This window comes from Diplotaxodon limnothrissa, linkage group LG4 (assembly GCF_057381915.1).
Source record: "Diplotaxodon limnothrissa isolate DT_005_m linkage group LG4, D_limnothrissa_male_GT1.1, whole genome shotgun sequence".
Taxonomy (NCBI): domain Eukaryota; kingdom Metazoa; phylum Chordata; class Actinopteri; order Cichliformes; family Cichlidae; genus Diplotaxodon; species Diplotaxodon limnothrissa.
This window is the reverse complement of record NC_140599.1, coordinates 8599135-8626676: the sequence shown is the minus strand read 5'-3', so window position 1 is coordinate 8626676 and position 27542 is coordinate 8599135. Positions and strand designations below refer to the sequence as shown.

The 27542-nt window shown below is 41.3% G+C and overlaps 1 protein-coding gene across 1 annotated transcript; it reads left to right on the top strand.

The window, feature by feature from the left end:
* Positions 1-11385: 11385 nt before the first annotated feature.
* Positions 11386-27458, top strand: hook2 (hook microtubule-tethering protein 2). The gene is made up of 22 exons (XM_085351387.1): positions 11386-11579; positions 13636-13718; positions 14194-14266; positions 14402-14452; positions 14539-14671; positions 17050-17117; positions 17439-17504; positions 17636-17716; positions 20185-20351; positions 20609-20749; positions 21636-21837; positions 21995-22105; positions 22574-22661; positions 23937-24003; positions 24358-24495; positions 25223-25310; positions 25917-25951; positions 26050-26132; positions 26214-26317; positions 26438-26539; positions 26629-26700; positions 26808-27458. The coding sequence occupies exons 1-22, from the start codon at positions 11535-11537 to the stop codon at positions 26934-26936; spliced, it is 2127 nt and encodes a 708-aa protein (XP_085207513.1). The 5' UTR covers positions 11386-11534; the 3' UTR covers positions 26937-27458.
* Positions 27459-27542: the final 84 nt, after the last annotated feature.

The following is a 27542-nucleotide window of genomic DNA, read 5'->3' as shown; positions in this document are numbered from 1 at the left end:
GTAGGTGTTGGGCGTGGCTCGACACGCCAGGGTGCAAGGGCCCTCTCAACGCTGCTTGCAGCTTTAATTGTGTTTGTAACTCAGCTGTAATGCTGTAACTTCTAATATCTTGCCCATATGTTTCCAAACATATGGGCGAAGATCCAGCTGAATTTTCACCTCTTTAACACCTCTTACACCTTTGCACTTAAATCTTTGCAAAGACAGATTTTATGACCAACCACTGAGACTTCAGTACTAAACAAACAGGTAGTACATGACAGTGTTACCAAGAAAGCACTTTTTCCTTCGTCTGTAATCGAATATTGAATTTTAATTTGATTTGCTGTACATCAGGTGCCGGCACCAAGTGCTGAAAATTACGCTGTTTTCAATTTAACATTTTCATCTGGGTAATTTATGTGGATGCTTGTGGCGTGCATGTCTGTGCATGTGTGCAGCCTAATTTGTTGCCTTGCTTGTATGACTGAATCCGCTCTGATGTGGAGGAGGAAGGACAAAGCTTGGGGGATAAGCTTCCCTTCTTCTCTGCTCCCCCCTCCCCCAGTTCTCCGTTTCTCTCAGCAGTGATGAGGTTTACAGTGGAGTTACAGTCAGCCCGTACGCAGCAGTGTTGATTGTGGTGGACAGGTCCAGTAAACATTGCCTGCGTGATGCTGAGTCAAGTAAATTGTCACTGTGGGTGAGGAGCCAGGGCTTCACTCAAGCCGCACTTGTTGACAACCTCTATCTCTTTGCCCTCGAAGGCCGGCTGTGTAATTTAGGCTGGCAGGGCATCAATTAAGTTAGGCTGGCTGCAGAACACAGAGTGAGGGACAGAAGGGTGAGGATCGTTTGGGCGTGTTTGCTGGGAGTGTGTGCAGCAGAAGAATAGGGAAGTTGTGCAAGGTCGAAGGTGTGGTTGACATTTTTGGCGTGCATTCACAACCCATTAGGATCTGGTCTCACACCCAGCAAACGGTCAAGAATCGTGGTTTTTGAGATCAGTGCTAATAAAGTTGATAGGTTCTTATTTATTGTGGTCAATACTAAAACGGTGCTAACATGCAATTTAAAACATTTGTTGTTCCTGCTGTCTGTACTGCAAGTGGAGTGCACAACTTGATCTGCAACTAAGCAGTCTGCAAATTGAAGGATCACCACTTGATTTGAGCATTAAATTCAGTCAATTGTGCTGTCACTAAAATTGCATTCATTCTGTTTTATTTTTTTCAGGAAATGATGGAGAGGAGAAACAACTTTTGGTGCGTGTGAGGGTGTGTGAGCGTTTTTCTGTTTTCATTTTATTTAAGGAAATTTAAAAATGTAAGCCAGACCTTAAATCCTGATCTTGCAAAGCACTCGATCCAAACACAAATAAACCTTGGTAATAACTTCTCTAATTCTCTGGATTATTGACACTGATTGTCAGCTTTACTGGCATAACAGGACTTGCAGCAGGCGCAGTCTTGTTAACCACACACCCTTCCAATGTCAGTCCAGACAGCCTCCACCTGCATGACCGCTCCACCGAGTCCACACGCAGCATCCCTGTAGGACACACTATTTTGCTAAAGGGTGTGTGAAAAGGGTGTTTGTAAAAAGCAAACATGGTGTAGGAAAGGCTTGGCTGGTGTCAAAGAGGTGAAGAGTACTGCACGTTCTGCTATTGTTACAGTTCATCGTGGGTACACGAGGTGTGTTGGCAGGTTTGTGATCATGTGATGGGAGGAGCAGGCTTAAGAAGTGTTCCTCTAACCTGTTATTAGTCCAGGACGGTTATTATTGCACTTACGACCGCAAAATAACACCGTATTCAAACTCCTTTTAGCCACACTCCAAGATGGAATAATAGCTGTTTTTATATAGAACACATCTGATGACAGCAATGTGATGTTGGTCCTTGTAAGCAGTGAAATAGACGTGCAAATTTGCTGGCCTAAAAATTTGTGTATAAGAACAGCTGATGTTTAAAAGTGAGCAAAGCAGCTGTCGTCTGTAATTGAAACAGTAACGCAACACGGACTTTGACAAATACAACAACAGGGACTCATCACAGCTACAAGTGTATATTTCCAACACAGCTCAAAACCAAACTCAGACTATACGGTCATTTATTTTTATTCATGCTAGTACTATGAATGAATGAAATTCCCAGGAAATGGTGTATTGCCATTTGTGTTCCCCAGAGGATGAACCCTAATGACTTTGGCACCATCCGAGCTTTAACACTTCTGCCTAGACAGATAGATTTTTTTTTTTTTTTTTTTTTTTTTATTGCCTTTCTAACCTTCCATTTTATACATTTTGGCTATTCTAAAGTATCAAAACACTTGCAGGACTTCTGACTGACAAGTCATAAGTTTTACAGTCAGATCCCGCTTTTATACTGTCTGGTTCTAACCAGTGGCGGAGCGGGGGGGTGGCTTACTGGGCTTAAGCCCGGGTTGTTTTTCAGAAGCCCAGGGTCTTTTGGAGTGTAATTTTTTCATAGTTAGACGCCTGGCTGACAACTGTATAAAACAAAAACTACACACAATATTCGAAGCACATAGTGCACACTGTGGGAATTTACCACTGTGCGTAAATCCCCCCTTATATTGGTATGATCCGAGCTCAGGCACTAAGCGGGGCGGGGCAGCTGCTGCCTGCGAGTGCGCAGCCAGGCAGACAGAGGAGAACTGAAGTTCGACCAGGTACCAAAGCAAATCATTCGTACTGTACAAATAATGTAAATATGATGATGCATCGCGAAAGATTGATATCAAACTGATCACTTGACCCATATTACCTTACTTGCTCTTCCAGTGAATCAACAAATGGTGAAATGAAAAGCCGAACAACAACAATGCTGTTTCTTTAGAGAGTCTTAGCTTACATGTATGTTTATTTCATATTTTCAGTTGCTACCCTCCACGGCTAAATAAATGGGTTTCAGTAATGCACTGATATACAAGAATGGACATAAGGAGCTTCTTTCAAAGAAAACCTCTGGTAGTATTTTATATATTATGCTTTGTATGTTGTTCAGTATATTTCTATGCAAAACAAGTGGAATTTCAATACAATATTTATTAAGTTATGCAGGCTTGTTTGCAAAACAAGGCTAAATAATTATATAAACTTTTCTCAATCTAAATAGTGTTCTTTGATAGAATTAAAAAATTAGTGTAGTGCAGGTCTATGATGATTTTTTAGTGCTACTATCATCTAGTTCTGATTCTGGTTCTGTCTTGGTTAAGTCCTCAGTAGTCCTGATTTTGAACTGTTGTAGTCCTGTTTTAATTCCGGATCAGTTCTTGGTCTGCTTGAATTGGGGTTTAGTCCCTGTGTCTTGATACAGCCCTGATTTTGTTCTGCCTTGCTGCTTAATTAAAAACCTAGCTTAAGGTGTCCTGCATATGTGATATATTTTTTTCCTATATGAAGTCATTCTTTTTTGAACAAAACTCAAAACAGAGCCTATTAATCTTTCAGTCATTTCTACCCCCCCCCCCAAAAAAAAAAAAATCCCATATGCATACTACCCTTTAGGGCTAAGCCCCGGGTGTTTCAAATGTCTGGCTCCGCCTCTGGTTCTAACTAGCAAATATTAGCATGCTAATGCTACAATTTATAGATAGCAAACCCACTGCATGTTGATTCACAACAGTGTTAGCATTTTGGCCAATGCAATGTTGGTTTTCTGGTGCAAGAACAGATCATATGCAGAAGAGCTGAAGCCTTGGTTAGCGAGCTGTATTCATAAATATATTTATGTGTCTTCAGAGACTCAGACGACTGCAAATTAGTGCTATGTAAGCAAAAACTACATTTTCAAACCAAATCTAGACAACCACATCTTATTTACTATACACCAGCCCATATTATCTATTATTTATTAAATCATTTCATTAAAAAACACAAAATGCAACAAATAGTGTGATACAAATAATGTAGCAAGGTAAGGCTTAATAGACAGCAGCTAGCTACAGCTGCTGGTGTTTATCACTCAGGCTGTCATCCTTTAGTAAAAACCAAACAAGTGCTTAAAAAATCCCCTTATATTTTTATTGTAGGGGAAATTATCTACAGAGGCTAAATCAACTTTTGGTTTTTAAAACATACAAGTTACAAAGTTGAAGTTGGGTATTTTAATGTGGTGGTTTATGGGGACTTTAAAGGAGAAGGAGGAAGAGGAGGGAAGGATATTTGGCACCTTTGCAATGGCTTCATTTTTCAGGTTGCCACTAGGGTAAAGATCACACCTGCTAAAGCCACAGAACATTTTCATCGTAATAGTGAGAATATCAACATCTGTCTATGTCTGCGAGCTCACAGAGCTGGAGGTCCACAACTGCACCCAGTATGTTTTAGTGTGTGCTAATACTAGTGCTAGACACAGATTTTAAGAACCCACTAACCCACTATCCGTTTCTGCTGGTTTCAATGGAGTGCAAGTTGCTGTCTCATCCTTCAAGTGCATTGTGAACTTGCAAACAATGGAACCAGGTCTCACGTTGCCCAGGAGGAGCTGCGCACCTGATCCCCTCCAGGGGATTGGCCCTAATCACAGGGACACATGGAGGGACTCTCCCTGTGAGGAGGCACTTGTTGCCAGTCCACTATGACTCACTCACGCTGGCCATGTGCTGCCTGTTCGTGTGTGCGTGTGTATGTGTGTGTGAGGGAGAGGGTGAGGCTTGGAAACAGAAAGCGAGACTGAGAGAGGGACTTTTTAGAAACACAAGAAGGGAGCAAATCAAAAATTAATAGCACAGGCAGAGCAAAAGCAAGCAGAGCACACCTGTTTTACAGATACAGTGCAGGACTGTGAAGGGTCTCTGCTACCACACCACGGCTGATGCCTCCTCCTCGGAGCTTGACATTTACAGTGGGGCAAACTTGAAAAGAACAGAGTGGGGTTGCAGTCCCTGCAGTTGTAATGAGTCACGTTAACATTCAAGTGTGGAGGTCATTTTAGAGGCTGTTGCATAACATGAGTGAAAATTAGCTGCTTTTAAGCGGCACCAGCATAACAATCACTCAATCACCTGAGAGCTGAGCTGACAAGCTGTGTATTTTGGAGAAATGTGTTATTTCAAGAGTGGCTTATCAAAGCAGACACGTTTTAATGGTTCAACAGCCAGAGTTTATTCCCATGCAAGTGTTTTGAAATTTACACTCCCTACCGTGCTCCTGAGGCGAGTCTATTATTGAGTGGCTGCCTTTACCAAAGACATAAATCTGTGGTTAAAGACCGAGGGAGGAGACAGCTGATAAAGCAGGGAGGGATATAAATCTCTATTTTTTTTCCTTCTCTCTCTCTCTCCTCCAGTTTTACATGTCCTGGCAGCACGTACCTATATGGGTGACCTCATGTCTAGAGAGGGGCTTTTCTAATCAAACTCTGCACACCCTCTGTTATATCCGAGGCCTGTCCATCTGTGTTCCGCGGTTTTGTTGTTTTCCTCTCCATGTAGCACCTGGAAAAGCTGCAGGGGAAATCAAGTGCTGCCAACACATTCCAACACATTCCTGCTCTAAATGCCTGGGCACAGCCGCAAATTGCTGGCATTCTCCGATTTAAAGGTGCAGCAGTTTTCTTTGTCTCGCCACACAACATACAACGTGTTCTCATGTAGGCATGGGTGTTCACAATTTATCAGTAACTTAATGGCTAATGTATGACATGGAAGTGTATCCCAAATGTTAGGCCCTTATAATCGCCTTCACTTTATGATTTACAACACACGTGACACTTCCAGTTGTAATTTTACATTTTTTTCCTTATGTACAAGGTCTTGAATAATCAGACCCTATATTATCTTAGATGCGGCATATCACATCAATAAAGAGGAAAACTAGAATGGGAGATAAAGCCTTCTGCTTTCAGGCCACAATTCTGTACAACCAGCTTCCAGTTTGAATTTGGGAGACAGACATCCTCTCTGCTTTTAAGTTTAGGCTTAAAACTTATCTTTTGGATAAAGCTTGTAGTTGGGGCGTGACCATGAACCCTCACTTGGTTGCAATGCAATAGACCGAGGCTGCTGGGGGGTTTCCCATGTTGCACAGAGTTTTTCTTCTTCACTCACCTTTTTCACTCTCTGTGTTTATACACCACTCTGCAATTAATCATTAGTTATCAATACTCTCTGGCTTTCTTCAACAGTGTGTCTTTTGTCCTGCCTCCCTTCAGTTACCCCAGCAGATGGCTGACCCCTTCCTGAGCCTGGTTCTGTCGGAGGTTTCTTCCTGTTAAAAGGGAGTTTTTCCTTCCCATTGTTGCCAAGCGCTTATTCATCTGATTTTGGGGGTTTTCTCCCTAATGTTTTCTCCTAATATATAAGGATTTCTCCTTACATTTTAAGCACCTTGACACAAGTAAAATTGAATGTAAGTGAATTAAATGAAATGCAGCTTTTCCACAAATATTTGAATTACAATCTCAGTATAGTACACCCTTTTGTTTATTTTACATGATGAGTTTTTCAATCTCAGCTGTCAAAAAACTGTCAAAAATTGTTTTGGCTTGGATATTCCTTAGCATTTCTGAACATAACAAAACCATCAGAAAGATGTCCATTATTTCAGCTGGACATGGGGTTTACCGTCAATGAGTCATCGGCACTAAGCCTGTAAGGACTACTCTGGGGGATTAATTAAAGAACTGTTGCTGGGGTTGTTGTTGTTGTTGTTGTTGTTTTTTTTGGGGGGGGGGGGGTACAGAAGGTTGATAGAAAGGTATTTGTACTCCTTATGGATGTGCATATACGCTGAGGGGCCACTTTGTTCAACTATTCATTAGCATAAATGTGTAATCATCCAATCACTTTCCAGCAACGCAACGTGGCATCCTCTAAACAATCTGCTGAAGTTCAAAGTGAGCATCTGAATGGGAAAGAAATGTTATTTAAGTGACTTTGAATATGGCGCGGCTGTTGTTCTCTAGGTGGTTTGATCTGAGTATTTCAAAATAACTGCTGATCTGCTGGGATTTTCCCACACAACCATCTCCAGGGTTTATAGAGAATGGTCTGAAAAAGAGAAAATATCCTCTGAGCAACTGGTCTCTGGGTGAAAATGCGTTATTGGTGCCAGAGATCAGAGGAGAGTGGCCAGATAGGAAGGCAACAGTAACTTAAACAACCCTCATTAAAACCAGTCCATGCAGAAGCATCTCTAAAACCACAATACATCAAGCCTTGAAACACATGGGCTACAGCAGCAGAAGACCACATCTGATGCCACTCTTGTCAGCTAAGAAAAAGGAAACTGAGACTATGATTTGCACAGTTGCAGTAAAATTGAACAATGGAAGGTTGCAAAAATGTTGTCTGGTCTGATGAATCTCAATTATCTCAAACTGGTTTGAGATAATTGATAATTAAACTCGATCCAGTAGAGCGACTTTGAGATTTGATGAAACAGGAGATTCACATCATGGATATGCAGCCAAAACTCAGCACCGGCTATGTTATGCCACGTGTTAATATGGAACAAAATCTCTGAGGAATAGTTGTATTATGAGACAAAACAGTATTTCTTCACATGACAAAAATATATTTTTACTACTATAGCGATTTCTGTTCTAAGACTTAACTGTAACAACTTATTATTTGCAGGTGATAAACTATTTGACCATATTTTTTGTTATGACAGAGATGTGCCATATATTTCATTATGATGTATATTTTTGTTCCTGTTTTTTTAATTGTTGATTGTCGATTGGCTGATTAGACTCCTCAGCGGGTTGTTTACTACTAGCAGGGTCCTGGTGTTGATTTGTTGGGGGTCACACCCACAAATGTCTCAGACATGCATCTGTTTCTGCTGTGCAACAATAAATTTCCTATACACAATGTAATTATGTTCTGCTGCTGATTTGGTGATAAATGTGCTATTGTAAAGAACTGCTGTACAGAGTAGGTTTAGGGGCTCTAGAAATGCGTATTTTGTTAACCTGAATATTAATATATTTTTTTCTCACATTTGCATTTTAACGATTTAATATCAAGATAAACTTTTCCACACACATTGTCCACTCTGTGTTTTGAGCACTGGCGCTTGATTTGCAGTGCTAAATTAAGTTGGACATGTTGTCAGTTGAATTTGGAAAATAACCTTCTCGTGCAAACTCTCCCCCCACACACACACACACACACACACGTATACATCATTCTGAACGAAACAGGCAAAAGATCAAACCATCAAACAATAAGCAATAACTGACAGCGGAAATATGAAACAACTGTTGTTTCGATCTGCAATTCATAAGAAATTGAGATAACTGTCTTAGCAACGTCGTAAATTGTTTAATCATTGCACTTTAAGACTTTTTTTCTTTTTCTTTTTTTTAAAAGAGGAACTATCCTCATTTTTTTTTCCAAACAACAAAACCACAAACTTCAAAAAAAGAAATAATTACTCAATCTTAGCTGCTGGTCCTCCCACCTCCACCCTCCCAGTTCCCCCCAGAGGGAAGCAAGTGCGTCAATGGAGGGTTGGAAAAGAAGAGAAGTAAAGCCTTTTGACTTTCAGGAAGGAAACACATCTGGGGAATAAGGAAAGAGAGAACGGGTGAAAAGAGGAATTAGCATGGAGGAAGAGCAGCTGGCCAAAAATAGTCAGCCTCTGTTTGAGCCTTGCTTTGCCAGAGCCCCTACCACACCTCCTGCCACTTAAACATTAGTCAGCCCTGAACAAGCCTTCGGTGGGTGACTAACTTCTCCACTGAACCCCCCTCAAGTCATGGACTGCACTTCCTCCCAGGTGTCTTAATCCAGCCCAGGGTTGCTCAACTTGAGACCCCCGGTCCTGTCTTTTTTGTCCTATCTTCATCTTCCTTTGAAGTAAAAACACAAGTGCTCTTATAGGACTCAACTGAAGGGTGTGTGGGACTGGAGATACAGATCACTGTGGGCGGCCGGGAATAAGGTAAACAGTGATGTAAACCAGTGACATGATGCTTTACAAAATACATAAACAAAACAAAACCATGAAAAACTGAGATAACAGGAGTTAATATGATTGAGATTTAAGTTATTTTAAGAGAAGCCAGGGGAAGGGAATGAGTAAACATGTGCATTCCTATGGGCAGAAACCCATCTTTAAAAACAGGAACTCTGGTCAAGCAAATATGGTAAAGCCAGATGTAAGGCGGTGTTGTGACCAGACTGGTTTTGGATGGGAAGGACCGGATGTTTGACAGACATTTCATCTCGTCGCAGGTGTTCAAGTAGCACGGTGGACTTATTACACAGTAACTCACTAGGTTTGCCAAAGCAAACAGGAAGCAGTGGCAGAGTTTCACTGTGATTGGTCACTTAAGTTTGATTTGTGACGATGACTAAGAATGCAGGAAGGAGACGGAAAGGGACTGGGTGAATTTCAGAGTACCAAGGAGAGGGTGTACGTGAGTGACAGCATGGTAATGATACCAGAAGGAGACTTCACCTGCTTATGAACGACTAGAAACAACCATGACATTCCCACTCTTTAGCAAAACAAAAACAGAGGAATACCTGTACACGCTCCCAAAGGCTGGATCAAAAGTCAACAGGCTATATATAAAGAATTGAGCTACCATTATCCTGCTATTTTAAAATATGTGTGTTCATTACTTAGAAAGCATGTCTTATTGGATACATTTTGTATTAGAGCAGTCATGCAGCGTGGATTGTAGGCTGTGGCGTTGCCAGTTGGGCAACAAGCTGTTCTCTATGGCTATTTGTCAACTAGAGCCATCCAGTGGTGCTTTGAGGTAATCTGAATAGTACAAAAAAAAAAATCAGCGGGGCTTTCAGCAGAGACGCTGGACAGCCACTGCTGGAATTTTTTTAATGAAATGCAGCCGCTAACAATGAATAAATAAGCTGTTGCTAGTAAAATATGCCAACATATTGCTAATTAGTGCACCAGATAACTTCCCATTACAGGTAAACTTGTTTACAAGTGGATACAAGTACTACAGTTTCAGCATTACATCCTAAGACAAAGTCAACAACACTTGGCCTTGTCTGACCCTGTAAAAGTTGACTTTAGACATCTGAAATTAACCAGGAGCTTCTTTGTACAATAATAGTAGTAGTACATTTATGTGGTTGCCAATGTGGATGGACCCACATGTTTGATTTGGCACATAGGATGCCCCCTCCCCCTCCCGTTTATCTGGGCTCAGGCCCAGCACTAGGAGTATATTAGCTTTTCTTGAATTGGGATCTTTCATATGTAAGACCAATGTGTTAACAACAATAGAAGTAGTAGGAGATGTAGTGCTTTTGCATCAGTCTCAGTCCTTGGATGGAGTCCTGCCACCCATCCTCACTTCTCAACAAACTCTTTGCCTTGGCTTTTAGAAGCTCCTTGCCAACAGCAGTAGCCATAACTGGGATGCACTGGTTGGATCACAAGTTAAACTAGTTGAGAGTAAAGCACTGAGACTCTGGGGTTTATGTATTAGACAAAAGAACATGGTTATGTTGATTATATGGGACAACTAATTTATTTATATAGTTAAATAGTGGTGCCTGAAATTACAGTCGTGCTAGCATGTGAGTGCCAAGCAAAGGATAAAGAGCCGTCATGGAAAGGCTCTGAAGACATTGTGGCCATCTATGGCCCTAAATTTGCAAATTTGAGATCCCTTCTATAGCAGTTTGATAGGATCCAACACAGTTTTCCATGTGCAAGCAATTGAAAACAATTGGTTGATGGAATTTCTTAAATTAAAAGCTCCAGAAGGACAAACACATTTTGGTGCTTGTAAATGAAATAATACAAATAATATGCATAAATCTCAAAATGCAAAATGCATTCTTGCCTTTAAATGCTTGTGAATCTCAGTCCAAGTAGTAAAGGGGTGATCTCTTTCTATTTTTAAAATGTTAAGATACACACTAATATCAGAAAGAAGGGGGAAAGCGCTCATTTAGAAAAATAGGAGTGTGGTTATATAGAAAACAGAAAACAGTGTAAAAAATCAATGAAGTAAAATTTAAATGGAGAGCATAATAAGTATATTCTTGCAAATTAAGTAAGTTTGAGGGTACTGAAATATTTTTTGACACAGTTGGAAATTATGAGTCTTAACATCACTAGTACACTAGTTACTTAAAAAAAATTCTAATATATTTTCTGTATCATGTCTATCTAGCTACCTTGACCTGAACCCTACTTTAAAAGCTAATTCGTCAGCTCACTAGCATCCCCCGGCTGAATAAAGGGTAAATAAATTACACTCGGAGATGGTCAGCATTTAAGCAACATCATTATAGCAGATTAAAAGAAAAACAGCGTATTATCGCGATAATTACTATTTTTGACTGCGACTAGACAAGCTGACCCAAAATATAATCCATCGTCTTGGAAACGCTCTAATACGGAAGCTCGCGAGGCCCACAGGAGCCGAAACGCGAAGGTTGTCAGGAGCAGCAGGAGGAGGCCACGGCTGGACAGTGTCTGACGTGGAAAGTGTCAGCACTGAGTAAGAAACTTCGGGCCAAAACAAGCCTCGAGAACAAAATCCCCCCAGTTCTCTGTAAGCTCCTGCGGGTTTCACAGAGGACAGCACAATGAGTCTGGATAAGGCGAAGCTGTGTGATTCACTGTTAACCTGGGTAAGTTTGACAGTAGCAACATTTCGAGCAAGGCTAACCGCCGGCTAAGAGGTGTCAGCAGGTGTTAGCAAATGTGGAGAATTACGGCTTTACTTTTGGAAGTTGTGGGCTCACGTAATCGATAAGGGGCATCTTTACTGACTTGGTCAATTAAACGCTTGGTGTTTTAAGTTGTAAGCTAACTGTCACTAGCCAGCCGAGCTAATTGGCTTTGTGAACACATTGGAGGTTTGCTCCTGGTGGTCTGCTTTATCTCTTATCCATGTTAGCAAACTGACTGCATTGTCAGCAAATTAACTGCCAGAAAAACAAACCCAAATAGCTTAGTGTAAGCTGAGAGGCCTAAGGAGTAATGTTAGGCTATCCAACACAGCCACGTTATTTTCAAAGCTCAGAGCAAATCCACCTGTTTGGCTCCTTTCTACAAAGAGGTGTGAAGACTTGGACTGAACTAAGACACCAACTAATAATAGCATACTAAGCAGGGCTGTAATCCCCCATTGCTGCTTAGTATTTTTTTTTTTTTAATTTAAGTTATGTTTAGAAAGCTTGAGCAGCTTTACACAAAATCCCCAAATACATAAATCCCCCTTCTTTCTTTAAATTGGAAAGTTTTTAAAAATGATCTTGAGCAATTGTTCTTTAGACTTTCTGAAGGTCTTTCAAAGTTTCTTTTAACATCGGCTACTTTTTTACTCATTGTCCAGTCCAGTCCTCGTATCTGACCATTCTCAAAGAAATGTTTTTGTGTTTTTAAGCCACTCAACACTGACCTATGAATTATTCAAGCATAAAAAGACACCCAACTCAACGGATGAGCTAGTGTTGTCTACACAGACAAAATAGAGAACCAGTTTTAAATTGTATCTTTAGGCTTTACTAGCAGCAATATAACTTGTTCCTATTCCCAGTGATAACACAGGTTGACAGGCATAAAATGGTATTTATATAAAGAAGGTGATTCACTAAGAGCTGTTGGCTGAAAACTTCACATCTCAGCATGGTGTGCAGTGTGTCCTTAAAAATGTAAGGAAACTGAACAGGTCGCGGACAAAAGATGTATCAAGGATCAAAGAAGACTATATACAGCAGAGGAGCAGAATATAAAATCGTGGCCTTAAACAATAGAAAAAATTAGATGCATCAAGTTGACCCATCTACTGATTACTGATCAGAAATAGTCTCAGTGGAAATGTGGAGGTCAAGAAGCCATTCTTAAGGGAAGAAGGCAAGGACAGAAGGCTGAGCTATGCCAAAGTGGAACTGAATTTAAAATGGGTGGTAACAGATCTGGTGGAGTGAGTTAGAAAGCAGTAAAAATTCATTCTTTTTACTGCTTTTTTTTTTTTTTTTTTTTTTTTTAAATACTGTAAAAATTCAGCCTAAATCTGAACAAAATTTTGTTCAGATTTAGGCTGCTCTACAGAGGAGATCAGGAGAGAGTACAACAGTGAGACTCTACAGTCATCTGTAAAACACAAGGAAGGCTCTGTATGGTATGGTGTTGGCTTTCAGTCAATATTTTTGGGATCTTTTCAAAATTGATGGAACTATGAATGCAGAAAAGTGTAATACCATCTGGGAACCATCTAATTGGTAATCATTCTATTTATCAGTATGACAGTGATCTCAAACACCCTGGCAATGCAATGAAAGCATACCCAAATAGAAAAACACACAAGACAACACCATCAGTCATGGATTGGCTTCCCTAGAGTCCAGTCACCAAACATTAAAGCATTGTTCTGTTCAAGATGATTCCACAAATGGCAAATACCAAATATGTATTTTCAAGTTTGTTAGAATTGTATAAATCACGTTTTCCCCAATTTACATTTATGTTTGTCGACGTTTCAATAAATCACTGCACCCATTTTCCTAATGATTCAAGATTTTTGCACAGTGCTGTTTAGAATGGGGATATTAGATTCATTTATTTAATATAGTAATGTTTTCACCCTGGTTTAGTTTAATGTAATGTTGCTGTACATTAAATGTCAAAACATTGAAAGGTTTCTTTCTTTAATGACCAGCTCTTTAATGTCTTCACTCTCAGTTACAGACATTTCAGGTGCCATCGTGCAACAGCAAGCACGACCTGACAAGCGGAGTGGCCATTGCACATGTACTGCACAGAATGTAAGCACAAGCAGTATGTCACCAGTGTTGTTTCCACTAACTGCACGATTGTCTTCTGGAGATTCATTCAGAACTTACTCACTGAAATTTGCTTATCTGTATAATTTTGGATTGCCATTAAGTCCATTATCTATGCAAAATGTAGCCAGTTAAACAGTAAATGTTACCCAGACATGGCTCTGAATACCTCAGGCATCGGTGTGATTTTGTTTTTTTTTTAAATAAATAAAGTGATGTGTGCAGGCTTAATCACATCAACCAATTATTGGAAAATACACATTTGGAAAACAGATTTTTAATCAACCTATTTTAGCTGTAGCTGCTTCCCATGCTGTGTAGCTTTTAATGAATAGTTTTACTCTGTCATTGTGCCTGAAGGGACAGAAACACAGGGTCTCACTGCCCTGTGGTCTTGTTATCAATCTCAGTATCCAGAGATGTCGTCGTTACAATTCTCTTGTGCTCTCATTAACAGAGACCCTTCTTGGTTTAATGAGACATGGCTAGGCAGGATCAAGGAGGAGAGCGGGGCCAACTGGCGCCTCAAGGTAATTTGTGAAACAGCATGATATGACAGAACACCCTGTAGTTATCTAGAATGACTAAAATCAAAGATCTTTTTTTAAATTCTTCTGCTTGATTAATGAAAGTGTTACGATTGTAACCCCGTTTCATTCTTTCAGGTCAGCAATTTGAAAAAGATTCTGAAAAGCATGATGGAATATTATCACGATGTAAGAAACTTTTGCTGATTTGGCCTTCATTTTTCATGTGCTGCTTGACTCGAGCCTACCAGCTCACTTTTCTGTTTCGTGAACAGGTGCTCGGTCACCAGGTGTCTGATGAGCATATGCCAGACGTGAACCTGATAGGAGAGATGGGAGATGTCACAGAACTGGGAAAGCTGGTACAGCTCGTGTTGGGTTGTGCAGTCAGCTGCGAGAAGAAACAAGGTAGGCCTGTACACAAGTACATTTCTTCTGCTTTCATTTAGGAATAAATGCCTCATAATCACTGCTGAGAAGATATTTGTCAGCATGAAAACACAAAAACGCAATTCAGTGATCTCAAGTCATTTAGAAATGCTCACACGGACGGCAACTTTATTTAGACAACAGCTGTATTTAGCAGCTGGCCACTCACTTTATACCCAACTGCTTGCAAAGCATAATATGACATGACATACTATCATGGTGGCCAGATGGCCTTGTTTTCCTCCTCCATCCTTGAATAGACACTTTCTGGATTTTTTTTTCATAAATTTTTGCAAATGTTTAAAAAAAAAAATGGACTGACCTCTTGCCAACATAAACATTCATTAGGGGATTAGGAGCAACATTAGGAGACGTGGCTGCTGGTTAACTGCTATATATGGCAACTGTGTTGAAGCACAAGATTAAAAGGTGCTAGAATCAGCATTCTTGTTATTATAGTAAATACATTTTATTCTGCTGAGTTGTAGAAGTAAAGAAGATGTCTCACACTTGTGGGTTTGCTTTTCAATAGCTGGGAAAGGCAGTGACTAAACTGCTATGAGATCTAGAAGAAGGGAGGGGGAAACAAATTTTTCAAATGTGGAAATTAATTGCTGCACAACTATGCCAGTAATTGGCACAGAGTGTGCAAGTGTGAGCACCTCCTGAAAGTTTTCTGGTCTGCAGCATTTGGATGTGTGTTAACACAATACCACAGTCTTTCCAGTGTGAACATCCTATCAAATTCACCCCAAGGACAGACTGTTCAGCACTCAGAGAAACGGCAAATAACCGAAGATCTACATCTCAGACACTACAGAACTCAGTCAACATGTTAAATGTTGATGTTCAAGACAGCGCAATTAGAAAAAGACTAAAGGAGTATGGCTTGTTTGCAAGGGTTGCAGCAGAGAGCCTCCTTCATCTAAAAGGAACATGGCAACACAGCTCAGGTTTCCAAAGCTGCATCTGAAAAAGCCTTAACGATGTCCTTTGGACAGATGAGACCAAAGTGGAAATGTTTGGCTATAATGCACAACACCACATGTGGCGAATAGCAACAACCGCCTCACACCAGCTGATAGCACGGTGGTGGAGGGGTAAATGTTTGGACGTGTTTTACAGCCACAAGACGTGGTTAACTCAGTCATTGAGCTGACCATGAACTCCTCTGTATACCAAAATATTCTAGAGTCAAATGTGAAGCTTTTGACAGCTAAAGCTTAGCTGAAATTAGGTCATGCAACAGGACTCTGGTCCCAGACAATCTACAACAGAATGACTGAAAAGGCAACAACAACAAAAAAAATCAAGGTGCTGCAATGATCCAAAGTCCAGAGTTCAACCTGATTGAAATTCTGTGGCAGGACCTTAAGAGCTGTGCATAAATGAAATGCTCAATGAAATGAAATGAAGCAACACTGTAAAGAAGAGTAGGACAAAATTCATCCACAGTGATGAGAGTGATAAAGTCATACCAGAACTAATTGCTTCAAATTATTGATGTTAAAGGCTATTCAAGCTACTGCAGGATGGAGTGTATTAAGTGTTTGGCATAGACTGCTGCATAGAGTACTAACATAAGAAGACTCATTTAATCATACATGCATATACTGCAGGGGTGGGGGAACTCCAGGCCTCAAGGGCAAATTCTAGATCTGTCCTTGATCCAAAACAGCTTGTTTAAATGGCTAAATAACCTCCTCATCGTGTCTTAAAGTTCTCCAGAGGCCTGGTAATGAACTACTCATTTGACTCAGGGTGAGATCTAAAACCTGCTAGACCCTCGAGGCCTGGAGTTCCCAACCCCTGGTATACTAGATTGTTGGCTTAAGGTGGTTCATTAGTTATAAAGCTTTCCTTTGAAAATGAATATTTTTTTGTTCCTCATTTCACAAATGGCAGAAAGATCGACCCATCCAGATGTGCACTCTTTTTACTTCCTTCCTGTGAAATAAGCAGTGTTGGACATTTTGCATCTTGCATACAGAAATACACATTTATTAAACTGGTGATAATGATGGAGACATGTTGGCATTCTCAAAAAAAAATAAGGTGTATGCGGTGCTCTTTCTTCTTTGGAGAGGTAAATGTTGGTGGCTTGAAACAGAAAAAGTTGGAACAGTTGTTTTTCTCTCAGTTATGGTCTGATCAATTTGTTGACAAGCTGTTTTCCCGTTACTGATAACAGCTCATGAGACAAAAAATGGTCAGGTCAGTTTCACAGAAAATTGACTGTAAAGCTGAGTTGATTTTTACAGCAGTGGTTTGACTTTCATGGGAGCGTGTGTGTGTGTGTGTGTGTTAATCTGTATTTGGCTGAGACTTCACTGGCCTTTGTTGTCTTCTAAACGCAGAGCAAATCCAGCAGATAATGACACTCGAGGAATCTGTCCAGCATGTTGTGATGACTGCCATTCAGGAAGTGAGTGAGCCTCTTTTTCTTTCCTCTTGGTTTACCCTGATTTGCATTAATCCAATTCTTAGTCACGGTTAATTCAAAATCAAAGAAGTCTGGATAAACATAAGACTAAAGAGCATCCCACAGACCCCTACTCTATGCTATTTACAAAGATGCGTTTACTGTTATCACCACCAAAGGGACTGTAAAAACCTGGATCATCTTCCAAGGTTTTTACCAAACAAGGTTATTCAGAGAACCAGATAAATCTGCCTTTGGCAAAAGACTGTTATTTTATTTTCCCTGTGGTTGCATTCATTGACTCACTTTCCTGTTTTGTTTTAGCTCTTATCGAAGGAGCCGTCATCTGAACCGGGAAGCCCAGAGACCTACGGGGATTTTGACTATCAGGTAAAAACCCACAACATATTCATTCCCCTACTTGTTTTTTACTTAGATTTGCTACATCCTGTGTTTGTGTTTACTCCCCACTGCTTTGATCAGTGTCAAATATCCTCTGTCTGCACGTCTTTTATTCGCAGTCCAGAAAGTATTATTTTCTGAGTGAGGAGGCAGACGAGAAGGAGGACCTGAGCCAGCGCTGTCGACACCTTGAACATCAGGTTGGTTTACTAAACACGGTTTTGATCATACTTGGCAAACATTTGCTGAGACTTTAAAGATATAATCCTAAGATTTCACTTCAGGTCAATTTGGCAATCAAGTCGGTGGAAACTGAAGAGACACTCTTTGAGCACACATTGGTTCAACAAATGGTTTTGTTGCACAAGCATCATCTGATTAAGGCCAGTGCTTTTCACACAAGACACAGTAGAGTTACAGCAGTATGTCAGCAGTGCTGGCAAGTTTCTGTGCAACCCTGCTAAAAGTGCTTTAAATCTATCATTTTGGTCCTTCATGTCTTTTTCCTGTGAGTACTTGAGTATAAATTCCACTTTTGTTTAGTTTGAACTCGTTTAACAGGAGATGGAGCAATAAGCATGATTGAGTACAGAAGTACGCTATAAAAACACTGAGACAAAAACCATACAACACTAATGTTGCAGTCCACCTATACATGGCCTACATTTATTGGTTAAATTTGATGGGTGTACCAAGTTTGGATGGTTCCCACCTTGGCCGGAGGGGTGTACTATAAAGCAAGATTATTGGATTATTCAGGTTAAAATCAGCGTTTTCAATGTCTGGAAAGTGGCTCCCTTTTCCCTGGCTACAATACTCTGGTAACTTATGTTAAACATACAACCTGGTCCAGAGCACATTATGTTCCTAGTTGAAAGCGCCACATTTTTACTTATTCCAGCATGCTTTAAGTGGGATAGAAAATGGTATGTTACAGGTTGACAAATTGCATCTATAAACCCTAACACAGTGGTGTCCAAACCTTTACTGTTTAAATGTATAAGGTTTACAGTTTCAGAGTTGTGTGCAGCTCTCACGTTAGAAATAAACAGCGGAACGCAGCTATAGAATGAATTCAGTAAATATGAATTTACTTCAAGATGATATATTTACTACGTTGCATGCTTGTGATGATATCGAGTTTGTAATATTAACATTAATGTGTTTAATTGTAGTAGTAGAAGTAGTATAACATTTCATGTCAGACAAGAGAAAGTCTGACTTAACAAAGAAAGTTGATCGTCGCTTTCTGGGGTTTTAGGTTTAGGCTTTAACAGAAAGCCGGGCTTTTTTGACTTGCCTCATAGGACACCCCTCAGTTCTCACTTGTAAAGAAGATTTTGAGCTCAGTGTGTAAGAATATAAAGAGTGGATAGCAGAATAGCTGTTGCTGGGGAGAAATGGTTTGATTGCATGGAAATCTTGAGGATTATAACTTTAAGATGAGTCTCGGGTTTGTTTTATCAATCTTTGAGCTGTTGACTTGAAATTTGAAAAAATAATGCCATTTCATCTCTGCCTACCAGATTTACAGACTCTCAGAGGTTTAGTTTTGCTGTATTTTTTTATTTATTTATTTTTTAGAGAAGCATGTTGCGTGTGTCTGTGCCTGCAATTTATTTGTGCTCTGGCCTTTTATTGATTAGCCAGCCAAAGGCTTTGTTTGTGTTCCCTTGACTTGTTTTTGCACCACTGAATGTGAGCGGACTAATTCAGACTTTTTTCTTTTTTTTGAAAAAGAGGATCCCAGTCGATAGTTGCATAACATCAAGATAAAACTGACACGTTGCCTTGGGATGGAGCAGTAGCCAACTATAATTTGTACTGCTCCCAGCCCACCTGTTTGTTTACTTACTCGGCCCACGCATTAGGGATTAGTCATTTGTGTTGTTTTGAAAGCTATTTACTGTTACTGGTTTGGTGCTAAAGCATGCAATCTGTCCTTAAAGTTCAGTGTAGGGTTTTGCTGTATTCAGACTGGAAAGATATCCTGCAGGTAAGTATGCGCTCCCCTCTCTTAATATTGGAATGCAAGCTTGTTTAACTATGAGCGCCGTTCAGTCTGACACAAACATTTAAAAGTAATGCAGCTCTAAACCACAGCCGGCCCTTTCCTCAAACCAACCACCGTCATCGATGTAGATCTGTTCTCCTGCCGACTATTAATGTTACACATGTATTACTTACGGTCCTCAATGAGCTCTGCATACTCGTCTGCTCATATCATGAGGATCTGCTTTGAACCCTGGGGGTAAAGCTAACAACTGCACTACTGAGAATGTTCCATCTGCTTGAGATCATTGCACACCAGCTGACTAACACACATTTTACAAAAGAGCTTGTGATATTACAGCAAAGCATGTGTTTAAGGTCCTCTTTGCACTGAAAGTGGTGAGTTATCGCTGTTTATCTTGTTTTCCTTCATGAATCTGTTGTGTCCTTGCACTGTGGCTTTTTTGTATATAGGCTGGTTTTTTTTGCTGCTTTTTGTTATGCTTCAATCTCGACCTTTCCTCTATTGTGTCTCCTTGTCCTGTTTTTCACCCCTTTTTAAAGCTGTAGCTCACCTTCCGTCTCTTCTCTCTCAGCAGTCCACTGCACACTCAATCTTTACACCTCTTTTTGCAATGTTTGTGCTCCGTTTCTCTCTCCCACCCCCCTCCGACAGCTGTCAGTGGCTCTGGAGGAGAAGATGTCCCTGCAGGCAGAGACGCGCTCCCTGAAAGAGAAGCTCAGCCTATGCGAATCTCTGGACGCCTCCACCACTGCCATCACTGGCAAGAAGCTGCTGCTGCTGCAGAGTCAGATGGAGCAGCTTCAGGAGGAAAACTACAGGTACAAGTGGTACTTAAGTACTTAGGAAAACAACCCGGGGTTTATAATGAGTGTCTCAGTCATTAACTCTTTAAAAAGATGTAGTAGTAGTAGTAGTAGTAGTAGTAGTGGTGGTGGTAGTATAAAATTTCAGCCCTCGTTCATAACATATGAGTCAACTTTATAAAGACATGCAAATCAGATGCCGTTGAGTCAGCTGTTCCTTTGAGTGTCTTTCAAAGTGCATATCCAGTCATATTAACCACTGTATATCTCAGACTGGAGAACGGCAGAGACGACATGCGTGTGCGGGCAGAGATACTGGAGCGCGAGGTGGCTGAGCTGCAGCTACGGAACGAAGACCTGACCAGCCTGGCGCAGGAGGCCCAGGCCCTCAAAGACGAGATGGACATCCTCAGGTGAGAGCAGCTCGAACAGATCGAGTTCAGTTGATCATGAAAATGTAAACAAGCCAGTTAAACAGTGGTTATTATGTAAGGAGTGGTGTAGGCCTTTTTGCAAGCTCACAAGTTTGTAGTGAAAGAAACTGCAGAAAGTTGCGCTTTGTGGGCGTTTGGTCACATGGACACTAAGTGTTTGTGTTCATGCTCTGCAGGCTTTTTTGAATGCATTACATTCACAGTTTACAAGTGTTTTACATATAAAGGTTTTCCTTGTGTCAAAACGGGTAATTGTAAACATTTGCTAACAACTTCTGCTGAGCTACTACTTCAGGAACTGTGAATAAAACAACTGCCAACAATCAGAAGGTCCTGCTAGTAAATATTGTATGTGAATTACAGGGTGCAATGCTTCTTTTATTATACAAAGATTGTTTTAAATATATTTGCTTCTGTCCAACAAATTCAGTGTTTCCTTCTGTTTGAGTAGTAGTTGCAAAAAACAGTGGATGAGTTGAAGTTTCTTGGCATATTTGAAGATTGATCTCTGTAGAAGAGGCAAAAACTTTAAACAGTTTTGATCCTGAGTCCAAAAGTATCAATACACATACTAATACAGTGTTGGTAAATTCTTAATATCAAGAATGTTGATAATGACGAGCCTTTTCCTTTAAGTAGTAGTTCAAACTGATAATAGATGAACTCACAGAAGCAACCCCATGCTGCCCACACACAGATGTCCATTCTGCTCTCTCTGACATCTGTGTTGATAATACAAATTTTCATGCATTGACACCGGCTTGCGTCAGAGTACACATCTACATGGACGCATTGTGTTAAGTATAACTCATATTCCTCTGCTGTTGCTCGATGCCTCCCACGCTATGCTTTCCTTCCCCCTCAGGCACTCGTCTGACCGGGTGAACCAGCTCGAGGCGATGGTGGAGACGTACAAGAGGAAGCTGGAGGACCTGGGAGACCTGCGCAGACAAGTGCGCCTCCTGGAAGAGCACAACACTGTGTACATGCAGCGCACGTGCGAGCTGGAGGAGGAGCTTCGCAGGGCCAACGCTGTCCGCAGTCAGCTGGACACCTACAAGAGACAGGCAAGCTGTGCTTTTGCCTGTTCCTGTGCTGGGACATCCAAGAGATGCGAAACACATTCTGGCTCGTACACGTGTTTGGAAACCCTTTTCATTTATTTATTTATTTATTTATTTAAAATAGAGCACTCTGGCTGACTGTATGCTCTCTGACTTGTAGGCTCATGAGCTTCACACCAAGCACTCAGCAGAGGCCATGAAAGCTGAGAAGTGGCAGTTTGAGTACAAGAACCTTCACGACAAGTACGACGCACTGCTGAAGGAGAAGGAAGTGAGTCGGAGAGTATTTTTGAGAAATTAAAAATAAACAGTTTTTATATGGGGGGAAATGTGCACATGGTCTACAGAGTGTTTTTGTACACTGAGGCCCTCTCATTTCCCTCTCAGTCTAGTAATAGTTTTGATTTCAGTGATGACAAATGATGTTTAGATTGGCGTTTGTTGTGATCATTACAGAAAGCACTTCCCTACATGGAGAATTGTGTCCTGGTAGATACTGTACTATTCTTCAGCGGACTCCCACATCCTGTGTCAATTCTAGTAGCTTCTGCAGTCAAGGAGTGATTAATTTTCTCGCTTACTTGTGGGTGTAATTAGGAAATGTGCTAATATGACGTGGATACTTGTATTTGCTCTGTCTCTGTCTGGACTGCATCGCATCCAAGTCCAGATATAGAAAACCTGACGCTACATGGATCTTAAGGCCACTTAAGGTGTTTTGGTGTCCTTTGTTTTCCAGCGTCTGATCGCAGAAAGAGACACACTGCGGGAGACAAACGATGAGCTCAGGTGTGCACAAGTCCAGCAGAGGTATCTCAGTGGAGCAGGTGAGTTGAAAGCATAGGTATGGCTAGAAAACACCTAAAACAATGGGCTTTACTGAGAAATATGTCACGCACTGTTGGAGGAAAAAAATTAATAAAACATAAGGAAACTTGGAAGTTGGACCCTCTTCTTCCTTTAGAACAGCCTTAAATCTCTGTGGCACAGATTCAGGAAAGTGTTGGAAACATTTCTCAGAGATTTGACATGATAGCATCACACAGCTACTGCAGATTTGTCAGCTGCACATCCATGATAATCTCCCGTTCCACCAAATCCTAAAGGTGCTCTAGATCTGGTGACTGGACACTACTTGAGTACAGTAAACTCTGTGTTTAACTCATTCACTGCCAGCCATTGGCAGTGAATGAGTTAAACCCATTGACTCATTCACTGCCATTGACGGCTATAGACGTCAATGGCAGTGAATGAGTTAAGAATGGTGTGTCATCCTGCTGTAAGCAACCATCAGAAGATGGTCACACTGTGGTCATAAAGGGGTGGACATGGTCAGTGAGACACATGAAGAGACTACACAGATCACTCCTAATTAAACTAAAATCACTTTTCTTTCCCATTCAGATGTTCAGTCCACATCTACATACATAGATGCTTTTTGTTGCTGTCATGTGATTGGCTGATTAGATATTTTTGTAACTGAGCAATTAAACTGGTGTACCTAATAAAGTGGCCAGTGAGTGTAATGGTAATACTAAAGAGTGTAACTTTTTTGGGGGGGGGGATTGTAAACATTTACAGTGAAAAAATTTCTCAGGCTGAAATTGGCCTTTTTAGTAAACGTGGTCAAGTGTCCAGCTGACAGTGTGTGCGAGTCCTCCATCCAAATGCAGTCAGATAACAGTGGTTCTGGTTCAGAGGTCGTCATCCTCTGCACCGCTTACTAGAAAGGAAGCAAAGAACCTTCTAAAGACTGATTCAGCTCCACAGCCATAATTCAGTTTAATTTCTCTATCACAACAGTCGCCTCAAAGTGCCTCGTATCATATTTTTCATTATTGAGCTCCTTATTTTATTCTGTTAATCGTTTTAAATGTAGTTCAGTTCTATTGAATTTGGGATCTTCAGTGTGATTTCTGTGCAACTATTTTGTTTTAAGGGGGGGTTTGTTTGTGCTGTTTCACTTTATCAAACTGATTTGGGGTTGGGGTATTTTGTTTGGTTGTTTGTTGTTGTTGTTTTTGGGGGGGGGGGGGGGGGGGACACAGGAATTACTCGACTTTTGCGATGATTTGTTTGTCTGACTGTCTTTCTCTCTGCAGGAGGCTTGTGTGACAGCGGTGACACGGTTGAAAACCTGGCTGCAGAGATCATGCCAACTGAGATCAAGTATGTCTGTTTGCACATTTCAATGTTTTCTTTTGTTTGGTGTTTTTTAACCATAATAAGAAGGCCGTTTTATTTTAAGTCTACACAAACATGCCTCGGTGTAACTTTCACTCACGCACTCACTCGTGCCATGTGTACATTCTTGCTAACACAACCACAAAAGTTTATTTTTAGAAAGTGGACGTTGCGTGCCAAATGGCGACACATGGCGCGTTTGGCCTGGGCGTTGGTGGATAGAAGTTTCGTTCATGCTTCCATTTGCAGCCGCCATTCTCTAACCCGTTTATTTTATCCCCGCCCCTCTTTTTCCCTTCACCTCCTGTCGCCCCGCTCTTATCATTGCTGCTTTGACAGGGAGACAGTTGTTCGTCTCCAAAGTGAAAACAAGATGCTGTGCGTCCAAGAGGAGACCTACCGACAGAAACTTGTGGAAGTTCAGGCTGAGCTGGAGGAGGCTCAACGCAGCAAGAATGGGCTAGAAACTCAGAACAGGTAGGGGTGTGTGTGTGTCCGCACACTCTTCTTTCAGCAGTGTTAAATAACCAGTCTGCTTCTAGGCCACCATACTGTGCGTTCCTGGACATTAAGCTGGTTGTTTGGCTGATAGGAGGAGTGATATCTGCCTAAATGTCAACTCACCCTCTGGACTGTGTGTTCAACTGAACTGTGTGGGCTGGACTGGAGGATAGACAAGCAAAAAGCCAGATTGTCCCTCGACTCAGTGTGTGTGTGTGTGTTTACATGCCTGTGGGCATGTGGACATGTGGGTGGACTGTGTGTGTGTACGTTTGTGTGTGTGTGTTAGTGTGTGTGTGTGTGTGTGTGTGTGTGTGTGTGTGTGTGTCCATTGCAACACCAGGCCCAGGGTGTGGGAAGCATCCTCAGCAACAGTACCAGGAGGAGAGGAGTGGAGTGAGCATGCTCAGTAGAGCAGAGCAGTGAATGGCCAGGCGGCACAGTCGGTGCCTGCAGCAGATGTACAAGGACCCACTTGATACTTTGCAAACATCTTCCACCCACAGTAGCAGCAGCTTAATAAGTTTGTGTTGCATCTTTCACGTCTTTTACCATCTGCCTCTCTATAAACCCTTTTCCTTCTCTAGTCATGCCCCCTCCCCCACACACCTCCCTCCTTTTGTTTTTTGTTTTTTTCCTCCTTCTCTTCCCAACCTTTCCTCTCATTCTTACCCCATGTTTCCTTTATTTTCCTCTTTCCAAGGCTGAACCAGCAGCAGATCTCAGAGCTGCGTTCTCAGGTCGAGGAGCTCCAGAAAGCACTCCAGGAGCAGGACAGCAAGAACGAGGACGTGAGTAGAAAGACCGGTTTGCTTCTCATCTGCCCACTTCTGCTATTACATAACTCAACACAATCAAGCTGACAGAATATTGGCAGCATATACACAGTGTGCAACTGACTTTTTTTTTCTCATCAGTTTTACCTTGAAGAAGTGAAATATAAGATGCGAGATTAAATTCTAACCAACAAAGTCATTTATTATGTATATGCTCAAGTCATTGAAGGGTTTTAGCTGGCATGGTATTTATATGGCACACTGAGTATATTGAAACGATTAGTTCTGAAATCACTCTGCCTTTGAGGACCGCATTGTTTGTTCTCCTACTTTGATACATGTTGTGTGGGAATTTAACCCGTGTTTGCTGTGGTGATTCACCGGTAACGCCTGCCCCTCTGTGTCTGTCTCTCTCCGCCTGCCCCCACCGATCAACTCTGCCAAAATCAGGCCATCGTAAGTACGGCCCGCCCTCTCTCCAACTGGCCTATGATTTGACTTTGACACCTTGACTTTCACAGTTTTGTGTGTGTGTGTGTGTGTGTGTGTGTGTTTTTTAAATGTGCCGTTTTAAGTACAATGGATTTTAAGTTTCTTTCTTTCTTTTCTTCTTCTTTGAAGTCGTCCTTATTGAAGAAAAAGCTTGAGGAGCACCTGTGAGTATTATTTTTCTGCTGCTTACTGATGCCTGTCTGCCTTCTGTGCTGCAAACAAAAGTGAACTCACACAAGTGTCGATGTGTGTACTGTTCCAGGGAGAAGCTCCAGGAGGCCCAGTCAGACCTGCAAAAGAAAAAAGAGGTCATTGATGACCTGGAGCCCAAAGTAGACAGCAACAGTAAGGAATGTCATGTAGATGGTATTCAGAAGAAGTTCAGCTTTGTTCCTTTCCTAAACACAAATTTGTTTTTCCTTCTAGTGGCTAAGAAGATTGATGAACTCCAGGAGATCCTGCGGAAGAAGGACGAGGACATGAAGCAGATGGAGCAGCGATACAAACGCTACGTGGAGAAGGCGAGAACGGTCAGTGGTTATAGGAGTACTGCACTTTTTATTTCACACATTTTTAAAGACTTCGACCTTTTTAAATATCAGAAAAAATGATGTTCTAAGCTCTTTAAATTAATATCCTTTTGTGTGCAGGTGATCAAAACCCTGGATCCTAAGCAGCAGCCAGTGGTTCCTGATAGTCAGGCCATGATAAACCAGCTGATGGAGAAGGAGAGAAGAATCCAGCATCTGGAGGTATGAACCTCTGACTCTGAGAGACAAGTGTGCTTCCATCAGCACTGTAAATCCCACTAATGCATGATGATGGTGTTCCTTTTATACAGCATGATTATGAGAAGAGCAGGGCCAGGCATGACCAGGAGGTGAAACTCATCATCAGTGCCTGGTACAACATGGTGAGCGAGCGTGTAAATACACAAAAGCTCAAACAGGAACTACATCCACACCACCCAATCCCTCACTCCTTCATCTTTCTCTTTCCTCCGCCCTCTTTACCTGTCAGGGAATGGGGCTGCATCAGAAAGTGTCTGGTGAGCGGCTGGGCTCCTCCAACCAGGCCATGTCCTTCCTCGCCCAGCAGAGACAACTCACCAACGCAAGGAGAGGCCTGACACGACACCACCCGAGATGAGACACGGAGGCGTGACAGTTACCCTCAAATGAAAAGCAAAGTGCACACAAGGTGATCCATGTGATCTCTGAGTGTCTTTTGCCTTTTTTATGCCTTCACTGGGATCACTGTGCCTCAGTTTTGTCACGCTGCTGCTGCCCCCTGCTGGCTCTTACTGATATGAGAAGATTTCTTTTCTCCGTTGGGCTCCAGAGCAGAAGCTCTCTGCTCTGATTAAAAAGTAGGAGTTATAGGCCTTAAGAAGAGGCGACCTCACCTTTTAAGGTGACTTTTATTTCCCCTGTAGCTTCTTGGACTTTTTTTTTTTCCTTGAACATCTATTTAAAATCCTTTTTTATTTATTTTTTTATGTTAAACAGTGAAACAGAACTGGAACAAGTTTTGTCAGGTGCCAGTTTAAATGTGATAGATGACAGAGAAGTTTGACTACTCCAAGTGCTACAGAACAAAAGCTGCACAAGCTGTCCTCATACCTCCACTACAGCAGATCGTCACGTTCACTACATTTTGGGTTTTATGTGTTTGCTGAGGGTTTTTTTTTTTTTTTTTTTTTTTTTTTTTCTTGTAGCGTTTTTATTTTTAGTCTAAGTTTGAAGTACCTTTGGG

Excerpts from the sequence above, each read along its gene's own strand:
- hook2 (XM_085351387.1), top strand. The coding sequence starts at position 11,535 with ATGAGTCTGGATAAGGCGAAGCTGTGTGATTCACTGTTAACCTGG. Across the intron at positions 20,750-21,635 it reads GACGAGATGGACATCCTCAG|GCACTCGTCTGACCGGGTGA; the intron begins GTGAGAGCAGCT and ends CTTCCCCCTCAG. Across the intron at positions 22,106-22,573 it reads CACTGCTGAAGGAGAAGGAA|CGTCTGATCGCAGAAAGAGA; the intron begins GTGAGTCGGAGA and ends TTTGTTTTCCAG.